General features: G+C 38.2%; 1 protein-coding gene across 2 annotated transcripts; it reads left to right on the plus strand.

The window, feature by feature from the left end:
• Positions 1-446: 446 nt before the first annotated feature.
• SRSF3 (serine and arginine rich splicing factor 3) lies at positions 447-9,253 on the plus strand. Of its 2 annotated transcripts, XR_003508318.1 has the most exons (7): positions 447-602; positions 2,298-2,505; positions 3,788-3,922; positions 4,739-5,196; positions 6,072-6,110; positions 6,317-6,403; positions 6,581-9,253. XR_003508318.1 is itself a non-coding variant. In XM_027525398.1 (6 exons), the coding sequence occupies exons 2-6, from the start codon at positions 2,300-2,302 to the stop codon at positions 6,606-6,608; spliced, it is 495 nt and encodes a 164-aa protein (XP_027381199.1). In that variant the 5' UTR covers positions 475-602; positions 2,298-2,299; the 3' UTR covers positions 6,609-9,072. The 2 variants fall into 2 exon arrangements, 1 of the variants encoding a protein (XP_027381199.1); XM_027525398.1 differs by lacking the exon at positions 4,739-5,196 and having other exon boundaries at positions 475-602; positions 6,581-9,072.
• Positions 9,254-10,726: the final 1,473 nt, after the last annotated feature.

Consider the following 10,726-nt stretch of genomic DNA (forward strand, 5'->3'; position numbering starts at 1 on the left):
TACAGTCTGGTGGCAGCTTGATCACAAAGCCTCATTGACCTTGGGAGCAATTCCGAAGTACTTTCCTAAACGTGATGGTCTTAGTTCCACCCTAACCGCTTACGAGGATGAAGTAATTAGTGAATACTTTAATAAGTATTTAATACTTTAATCTTATTAGGAGCAAAACGTTTTATCAGTGAGAGTAACAGCGGAGGTGTTCTTAAACCCCCGCCTATTTAGAGGTGAGGGAGACGGGACTGAGGATAACTTGGAAGTCAGCAACTAGGGAATTACACCTGAAGGAACTCCGGACCTGAGACACCCCTCAGCCGCCTCTACAGACAAGGCGCCAAGACCTGAGCGCGCTCCCAGCAACCGCGAGTCTCGCAGCGTTTGTAGCCATTACGTCACGGCGTTCTCCGCCTCTCATTGGGCGAGCCCATCCAGTCATGTGACTTTGGTGTGTCATATAAATAAGGGCGAGGAGACGGCGGTGGTCCGCCATTTCGTGGACGCCGGGTGTGCGAGAGCATCCGGGGACGCCGGGCGGGAGGTGGACCGGGAAGACCTAACCTAGGTTCTGTGGATTTGAACCTCCGCATTTCTAACCCAAGATCTCGGTAAGCGAACGACTACTAAAAGAATGAGGTGGGAAATGGGTCCTAAAGGGGCCGAAGTGGGGATAGGCCAATGGCGGCGGTAGGATGAGACAAAGAGACGGTGCCGCCATTTTGTGACGTTCAGCTAGGGGCTGTGGCGGGGGCTTTTGGCCCCTCGGAGGTATACCCAGCCCTCAAAGTGGAGATGTTTTTAATCCTACACTGGGAACGGAGAGGCCGTGAGCCGGGAAGGGAGATTATCCGGGTCGAGGCGAAGGGGGACTCAGTAGTCGGTTGTACTTTAGGCCGCGGCTTTTCAATTTATGGCGCCTTTTTTTTTTTTTCGGTAGCACGTTTCCTTAGGTAGCTTCTCATCGTTTTTTCCCTTCAGGTCACTAATCAAAACTGAGCCTTTAGAACCATAATGATTGATTTCGATGCTCATTTTCATTTTTATTTATTTATTTTTTTTAACTTGAGTTCACTTTTAAAGTCGGGAGCCAATAACTTTTTTTTTTTTTAACCGACCTTCCTTGAGCTGAATTGTTCTTGTGACTTTTCCTATTGATGCGTGGGCCTGAAACTGGTCACTGTAAAGTTTCTGGAAAAGGGAAAAAACACATTCCCCAGCAATGGTTTGGTCTCAGAACTGGTTGCAGGGTGGGGTCACGCAATTAGGATGTGTCTGGACTGGTTTTTTTTTTTAATTGGATAAACCCAGAGTGAGAAAAGAATGGTAAAGCTCTTGAGCTGAGTTCATGGGCAGACTGCTTTTTTATGCAGTTGATAACTGGCCTATAAGTTGATTAGACATTGCTTAAGTGACTATAAGTATCTAAAGTTTGTAAAAATGTAAGCCCCCTGGGTGGCTTAAATTTTATGCAACAAGTGCTTTTTTTCCTGAGGTGAAATTAACATAAGCTTCATTTTAAAGTGCCCAATTCAGAGGTATTTAGTATGTTCACATTGTTGTACAGCTATCACCTCACTAGTTGGAACGTCTTTTATACCCAACGAAGTGACCTGTATACCGAAGCATCCATTCACCTTTTGCCCTGTCCTCTCTCCCAAGCCCCTGGTACCTACTAAAATGTTTCTGGATTTGCCCTTTTTGGATAATTCACATCCTTGGAATCGTAATATGTGCACTATTTCGTGTCTGATATCTATAACTGTATGCTCTGACACATTTGTAGCATTTATGGGTACTTGATTCCGGAATAATTTGGATAGTACATTTTGTTTATGTACCTGTTGCTGGATATTTGGCTTGACACTTTTGGGCTGTTGAGAATAGAGTAAGGTACATTTTTTAAAAACAGATTTGTCTTGCATTGTGAGGAGTGATGCTGGTTAACTTGACCTGTGAAGGCACATTAGTATCAGTTTTCTTGGTGATTGTCTTCAGCGAGTTGTTTGATGTTTTTGAATTTGCTTCTGAGTAGGTGATCCTACTCTTCTAGGTGAAATTAATTGAAATAGGTAAAATCCTTAGTTTCTACTTTGGTAAACACTCCTCTGGTGTGTTACCTTCCCCGCCGCCCCGCCTCCCCCCGCTTTTCAAGGAGGCTTTTTTCCCCCTCTTCTTTCACAATTTGTTCTGGCTTCTGTGCAGTTACCGGTAACCATTGGGATAGTCCTAGTTTTTGGGGTTTTAGTATTGCATTCTTTCCTGAATCTATTTTTCACTGTGGATTATTTTTTTTTTTATTGCAGAAATGCATCGTGATTCCTGTCCATTGGACTGTAAAGTTTATGTAGGTAATCTTGGAAACAATGGTAACAAGACTGAATTGGAACGAGCTTTTGGCTATTATGGACCACTCCGAAGTGTGTGGGTTGCTAGAAACCCTCCCGGCTTTGCTTTTGTTGAATTTGAAGATCCCCGAGACGCAGCTGATGCTGTCCGAGAGCTAGATGGGAGGTAATTTGTTGATTAATTAATGATAGTTTATTGTGTTTTAATATTCAAAATCTCTAGGATATGTGACTTTTAGATGGCTTCTTTGCTATCTGAAATTGATGTTATTGGAAATTTACATAAAACCTTTTTTTTGGCAATCAAAATGAACAATTTGTGAAGATACCTAGGAAGTTTTTTTATTCAGTTGGCCATTGGAGAAAATAATTTTAATGGTCAGCTTGGGTGTGTGGCTTCATGTGGTTGAAACATTTTAATCTAAATCCACCACAAAGCATCAATCATGTTGTCACCTTTGAATTGTGTCTAAAAGAATTGTGGCTCAATCATCCCTCTTAATGGCCACAGATTGTAAGTGGATATGGTTATATGGGTTTATTGTACTATTATCTTTTTTTGATACCTGTTGGAAATATTTGTTTAGGAAGTGTGGATCATATAACAATGTTTCCCTTTGCGTTACAATATTCTGTTAGCTGGCTGGTAAGTTAACACCTGAGTCTTAACAGTGAACAGGTGTTGCCTTTCTTCTTGGCATTTGAAAACTTGGGTTTCATGAAACCAAGGAACAGAATTAAGATCCAAAAATTAAAGGATCTGTGAGTTGACTATAAAGATATGTAAAAGGTCATTTATCTAAGCAGATTACGGAAACATTTTTCCAGGGCCCCACCTCTTCCCAATCACTGTCCACATATGGTGGCTTATCTAAACTTAGTGATTGTGGATCAATGAGTAGGTGGACTATAAAGGTTTTTTTTTTTTTTTAATTGTTCTCAGCTACAGTTTCTTATGTTTAAACTGTTGTGTGATGATTGAAGGGAAAGGAAAATGTAAAATGTCCAGGATGCTTCTGTCCTGTTTACTGATGTTTGCTTAGAGGGGATGGGGAGGAGAGAGACCAACAAATGGAGTATTTATGATTGGTAAACAGTTGCTGCATCTTCCCAAGGAAGAAGTCAAAACAGGATGTACAAATGAACTAACTACCTTGGAGGATGAATCTAGGTTTTCACACTTAAATTGTAACTGTTAACATTGAGCCCAATGATCAGACTGACTTAACAGCAATAAAACACAAGGAAGTTGGTTTTCTTTACTAGAAAAAAGATAAGGAACTAAAACGTGCTTTGGTATTAAGGATTCTGCAGACATACAGTTGGATTCTTTGCAAAGAAGCTAGCTATAAAAGGGGGCTTTGTGTTTGTTTTCTCCTTGCTTTTAATGCACATCTCCTAGAAAATTAGTTTGGCTGTTTTAAATTCACTGTTTCTTTCCCTCCTAGAACACTCTGTGGCTGCCGAGTAAGAGTGGAACTATCGAATGGTGAAAAGAGAAGTCGTAATCGTGGCCCACCTCCTTCTTGGGGTCGTCGCCCTCGAGATGATTATCGGAGGAGGAGTCCTCCACCTCGACGCAGGTACTTAGAGAGAGCGTGTTTAGAGGTATTGGTGTAGCTAATAGGAACAGGTATCTCTCTTAAAGTTTGTTGGTGGGTTTTAACTTTGAAGAATCAGGTTTTTACGAAGCGTTTGTTGGGTGTAGTTTGGGATATGTGAGTTGTGCTGAGTGTTGGCTTTTGTCTTTAGGTCACTGTTCATGTTGGTAGTCAGTAACTTCTATCTTGGATCTGTCTTCTAGTTCATCTTCTAGTTGCATCTTTCCAAGTCTTCCCTTATACTTCAGTTTAGGCCTTTTTCCATTTCTTGACTCCATAATGACAAACATTACATTCAACTCTAGCTCTTCACAAAAATGTGTTTTCTACTGTTAGCACGATTGTAATATTTATCAAACAGGCAGCTGTTTTATTGTTAAAACTGGTAAAGTAGAAATCATTCTGAAACTAAAGTCACTGACCAATAAAGGGGGCTAAAGTAATCCCAGTCATCTGTTCTTCAAACCCAAATAGGAGAGAATGCAGGTTTTTTTTATAATTGAAAATGGCATCATTCTTGGACCAGGCAGTATTGTCTGGATGCTAACTCCACATCTCCTCAGACCTCCAAAATAGTTTCTATAGGACTGAATTTACCTCTTACAGGTGAGTGAAGTCCTAGGAGATAGGAGTTCAAAATCTTGCCCCTTTTGCTGTTTTGAAAAACAAAACAACACACTGTTGCCCATCATAATAAAGAGTATTTGTTAGCTAATAGATGGTTGTACTGATGGCTTGTTTTTCATTTTTTTTTGTGCTTTTTGGTCCATCTATTAATAAAAATGAACCCCGTTACAGAGTCACCATCATGTCTCTTCTCACCACCCTCTGAGTCTGCATTAGCCAGTCAACTAGCCCTTTCAGCGTCATGTGACCAGCGCGCCCCATTCAGCTTGGCTGGTGTCGTTTCACATGACCCAGGCATGGCCAGTCGTCAGGTTGCACCGCCCTTTGGTTCCCGAGCATGCTGTTTTCTCTCAGCCTTCTCTCCAACCTTAACCAAATCGGCAGCAGCCACCTCGACCGCCCACACATTCCTGGCCAATCAGCTCAGCTGTTTATTTACCAAATGTCTTCACAACAACTACAGCAGCAGCCTTCGGCTAACAAAAAAGCAGGAAAAATCCACAACACCCCCTTCGCCAACCAACTAAATCCAACGCAACATCTGGCAAAACCTTTTCAGCAAATTCTTCCTGGCCGTCAGTCCGGCAGCCTCACCTCACCATTTCTAGCTTGTTGAAACCCAAAAACTAGTAAGTTTTTCCTGCTTATACAGTTTACTGCTGGTTAAAATAAGGAGTAAGCGGCTTAAAGTAATTCTTTTTTCTGGATCAAAGGCTGGCTGTGCATAATTGAATGGTAACGTACATATATATTGCTTGAATAAAACTTTTAAGGGTGATAGGGAACTCATAATGTAACTAGACCTTCAAGTGAAACTTATTTGCATGTGTGAGATGCCAAACTAAAAATTTTAATAACTCTAACAGATTTAGCTTTCCTTTCTAGCAAAAATTTGTTGAATCCTATCACCTTTAAATGGTTTTACTAACAGTTTTCAAAATTTTTAAATTTTGGGGGTGAAGTGGGCCAAGCTAAGGTAATTTTGATAAGTCTAAACACACTCTTAAATGTGACGATCACAAATGCAGTTCTAATGTAGCACTTAATGGCATCAATATTTACACCTAGCGCGTTTTCACAAAATTACACTATCCACCTGGTACCTAAGTCTTGTCATGGACTTACAGGTTTGCATGGGTTCCAAATACTGGTTTATGGTACTGTTTTTGGAACTACTTGTGGGACTACATTTTGGTGTGGTGTTTGGGTAGTGAAGTTAGTTTGACATGAAGTTTTGCATTGGACAGATCTGCTGTGAAGCATTCTTTGTTAAAGTGAATCCATGATTGGAATACCTGCTTTTCACTTGAGCTTTTGGTTCCTTAATCCTTCTGTGCCCTTTTTTTGTTTTGTTTTCCTTTAAAAAATTTTTATTTTTGGACGATGGGTGCCAGTTCTTCGGCACATTCACTGGGCCCAACAGTGAGATTGAAAAGTTGGGAAATGCCTCACGCCATAAATGCTAATTGACAATTAGCCTAATTTTTCTGTTTTCTGCTTTTAGATCTCCAAGACGGAGAAGCTTCTCCCGCAGCCGGAGCAGGTAAAGTATCTTTGGGGGGCCACATTCTCAGAAATGGGAGTGTTTGTGAAATTTCTAAGCTGTTTTCCAGATGACTCAGTTAATGGCAATAGACACTGACTTTAGTAATGAATCAAGTAACATATAGAACTTTTAGCTTTCAAAAACTTAGACATTGTTGTGTGTAATCCTGAATGGCTCCGTTTTTCTTTCTCCTCTTATTTTAGGTCCCTTTCTAGAGATAGGAGAAGAGAGAGATCACTGTCCCGGGAGAGAAATCACAAGCCGTCCCGATCTTTCTCTAGGTCTCGTAGGTAAGATCTTTAATGACCTGAGCCATTTAAGAGCTTACATACATAATATACTAAAAACAGAAATAGGTCTTTTAAGCTACTAGGACAAAATGTTTTATAACTTTACTGTAAAAATCTTTTGATGAAGTTTTGCCTGTAACTGAGTTACCAGATGTAACTTTTGTTTCTGTTTTTCAGCCGATCTAGGTCAAATGAAAGGAAATAGAAGACCAGTTTGCAAGAGGAGTGATGTACAGGAAATAACTTCATTTGACAGGAGTATGTACAGAAAATTCAAGTTTTGTTTGAGACTTCATAAGCTTGGTGCATTTTTAAAATGTTTTAGCTGTTCACATTTGTTTGTCTGTTGGAACAGTGACACAAAGGTGTAATTCTCTATGGTTTGAAATGGATCATATGAGGCATGTAATATCAAGAATTGTTACTTTACAATGTTCCCTTAAGCAAAATTTAATTTGCTTTGAATTTTAGTCTTGCATAGGCTGATAATAAATCTCTTAACTCCTGCCCAGTCGATGTTTAACATGATGGAAATAAAAACTGGCAAAAATTGGAAGATTTTTTTTTTTCAACATACCTGGGATATGGTATGCAGCTGTAGTAAGCAGTTTTTTAAAGCTGCTGTGAACTCAAAAGCCAGCTGGAAAAATTAAAGCTGCACCCTTAAACTAGATTAGAGGTTTAAAAAATCCCACTAGTCTTCACACTGGACAAAAGGTTGTCCAGTTGGTGTAGAGTCTAAGAAGTTTCAAGGAAGTTAGTTTACCTTTGCTTTAGGTTGTAAGTTCATTCTGTGATTGCTATATATGAATACATAGCTCTTTGTAACGTTCTTTATTTGGAAATATGAGACTACTCAAGATAACAAATGTCCTGCCAGTTTAAGGGTACATTGTAGAGCTGAATTGAGTTACTGTGCAAGATTCTTTTTTCATGCTGTCATTTGTAATATGTTTTGTGAGAATCCTTGGGATTAAAGTTTTGGTTACAAATTGTTGTTTAACCTGAAAGCCTGTTTTTCCTTGCAAAACTAAAATCTGAGCTTGGTACCAAGTCCAGGTGTAACATTCCTATTGGAAGCCATACTTATATTTTCTTGTAAAGTGCTTTTGAAAATAAAATATAAGCATAATTGTAATAGTTGAACCCACTATTACCATAGTTCTTGTCCCACAGAAGGCAGTTGGTTACACAAATCTTATTTTTTAGGAAATACATTTGAGGCTTTTGAAGTGAAGGGACTTTCTGGTGTCTACCTAAGTGATATGTCTTTAGGAGCAGAAGCCAGTTTAAAGTCCATGATATTCAGTGACCAACATTTTAAAGTATAGCCACCTGATACATATATAATCCAAAGTTGCCAGTAAAAAAAAAAAAAGCTTCTATCACTAGCATGAAAATGTTCCACAGAGCTTTAAAAATTGCTTCCATTTTATATAATTTGAGGTGTTGCATGGGAATTCTAAATTGATCCATCATTATGTGAAATTCACTACATGGTTCAAATGTAACAGTGCAGAATTGAAATATGGAGGCATGCATAATCTTCCTCTTAGATATCTAGAGGAGTTGTAATTTCAAACTTCTGTGCAATTAGATTAAATCATAATGCAACAGTCTTGTGGCTTAGTTTCCTTAAATGTGCTATTTAAAGATAGTTTTGGATTGTGCTGTACTGACTTTTCTTTAACATGAAAGACAAGTCATTGTGTTAATCTATAAGGATGTTTTATGAGAAATTCATCCTAAACAAGTTTATTTCCAGTGGTCCTTCTTAACCTTTCACAAAAGTATCAAGGGAGAAGAGTCCTGGTTATCACAGGGGAAAACTGATGTCAGTGGAGTTCAGTATGATCCTTTTTGGCAGAAGACATTTGTAAAACTGCCTCCTTATTTACTGAGAGCTCAGGCTTTGGGCCTTCTGGCTTTCATAATGAGCTTAAAAACTGTTGGGATCAAGCAAGGCAAGATAGGTACTGATTCTTGGAAGTAATGTGGTATATCACTATTACACTGCTCTTACAATGAACATGGATGTTTTTGACAGTATGCAACTTGCAGAGTCTTAAATTGGGCTTCTGTAAAAAGGAACAATTATAGCTACAAAGTGGCCAATACAGACCCAATATAAAGTTAACTCAGATTTATCCTTAGGATCCAAATTTACAATCACTTTAACCAGAAGCCTTAGCACAGTTCTATGGCTTGTTAAAAAATATGGAAGGCAGAAATTATTAAAACTTTGTATTTTACATTTACATTGTGGCTTTGAAAAAGTTCTCTGTAGTTAACTAATTTCTGAAATTACAAGTCCTATTGGCCAGTGTCTTGGATTCTCAGTTGAATATTATACTGAAAGCAGTCACAGACTGACTTGTGATGTAATGATGACAGGTGTTCACTAGAGGTCACTGTTAACACTTGGTGATAATTTAAGGAACATATCTAAGAGTATAGTTTTTATTTTTGCAGAAATAGTTAATTCTGTGGTTCTCAATTCATTGTGGGTTACATCTGACCTCCATGTCTTAAGCAGAAAGAGAAGTTTAGAGATATAGATACCTTTTACCAACTATTTCTATGTTTTTTTACAGTTCCATAAAAGATAATGTGATGAGTAGATGGCATCACCACCTTTTTAGTTAAACTCACCCGTATTTGGATGGAAAGTCCTGGTTGCTTTTTATTGAAGCGTCGTGCTTCATATTTCTGCAGTGCTTTATCAGGAATGGTATTTTCCAGGCCTACTGATTGATTTTTCCATCCCTGGGTTATATAAGAACCACTGGTTAGTACTTTGTATCAATGTGCTTTTATTTTCGGAATCCCCAACATGATTTAGTTGTGAGATCTGGTTGGTGGCAATGTCTTCCAGTTGTATATTTTTGTACTAGACTGTTGCCTTCTGGTTTTCTTTTCTTTTTGAGAACATGAAAGACTTTATAATTAAAGTAGCTGAAGAAAAACTGGGTTGGAGTATATTTTTATCAAAACAGTCTGATGCTGTTGGATTTAATTTTATATATCCACACAAATTCTCTTCATTTTACTTTATTAAATTGGCTGCTTCAAAAGAATTCAGCTGTACACAGAATAGTTGTAAGGTTCTGAGAAGAGATACTGAAAATTTGTCTTGATAAACCTAGTTAACTGCTTAATTTTGTTATGCAACTTAATGTTTAATTGAGACTGCAGAAATTCATAATATGGTATTTTCATAATTTTGTATCCCGGTTCTTTTTAACTACCTGGATGGAACACAAGACAACAGCCAAAATGTTTCCCAGATTAACACATGAAGTACTTGTGCAGAATGTTACCTTTTTTTTTTTTTTTTTAGTTTTTCCTTGGTTCTCTGACTTACATAAAGCATTGTGACCATTTAGTGCCTTATCTATTAGTACATATATGTACTTAGTCTTGAAGTGAAAATTTCTGGAAACATTGATACTTACCTTCTTGTGCTAGTCATCGTTTGGGGACTAGATGAGATGGAGAATATTTCACTTTATTTCCAGAGCAAAATTATACCTTCCAGAAAAAGTAGGCTGTAGGTGACTTCCCCCCTCTTTTTGAAGTTCATTTATGAATTGGCATTTTTGTTTCAGTATATAACTCACAGATTTTATTTGGGGCAAGTTAGTATCCTTTTAGTGGCCTTTTTTTTTTTTTGTTAAGTCCCCAAACCTCAAATTGGAGCAAAGGGGGAAAGTTGCTGAAGAAAATTACTTAGTGAATGCTGTAGGGTTGCTGTTTGTATCGGTCATTTGGAAAGGGAAATGGAAATGACCAACATAAAAAACATTCTAAGTTTTGAGAGAACTCCCTCAGGAAACAATTTCTACATACTTTTAAATTTAAGCAGCTGGCACTTTCTTTTAACTCAATCCAGCTGGCTCTCTGCAACCGAATTTCTTTTGTAATGAGAAAATTTTAGTTTAGGAAAAACCATCCATGTTAACTTTCAACAAAAGTATCTTGTAAATAAATACAAAATGGAGTGTTGATTTGTCATTTAATCCTTTTTGTGTCACACTTTCCCCACATGGCAGACTGACAGGCATTTAATGGGGAATGGGGTGCGGTGATAAGGAATAACACCAGCTCTGACTCAAAACAGCATAGGTAATACTTGACTTTTGTCCAATGTTGGGATGTTGAAACCTTGAACTAAATAGTAATAAGTTCTCTTGTAGATTAGAATGATTTAAGATGTTGGTTGTAGGGATTTTAAATGTCCTGAGAGGCTCTTGGATCTTGAGTGAGGTGGCAAACATTTCAGGTGCTTTGAAAAGCCCCTTACGTAGCAGTAGTGGAAAACAA

The sequence above is a fragment of the Bos indicus x Bos taurus genome, chromosome 23 (genome assembly GCF_003369695.1).
Source record: "Bos indicus x Bos taurus breed Angus x Brahman F1 hybrid chromosome 23, Bos_hybrid_MaternalHap_v2.0, whole genome shotgun sequence".
Classification (NCBI taxonomy): domain Eukaryota; kingdom Metazoa; phylum Chordata; class Mammalia; order Artiodactyla; family Bovidae; genus Bos; species Bos indicus x Bos taurus.

Excerpts from the sequence above, each read along its gene's own strand:
- SRSF3 (XM_027525398.1), top strand. The coding sequence starts at position 2,300 with ATGCATCGTGATTCCTGTCCATTGGACTGTAAAGTTTATGTAGGTAAT. Across the intron at positions 2,506-3,787 it reads GTCCGAGAGCTAGATGGGAG|AACACTCTGTGGCTGCCGAG; the intron begins GTAATTTGTTGA and ends TTTCCCTCCTAG. Across the intron at positions 3,923-6,071 it reads AGTCCTCCACCTCGACGCAG|ATCTCCAAGACGGAGAAGCT; the intron begins GTACTTAGAGAG and ends TTCTGCTTTTAG.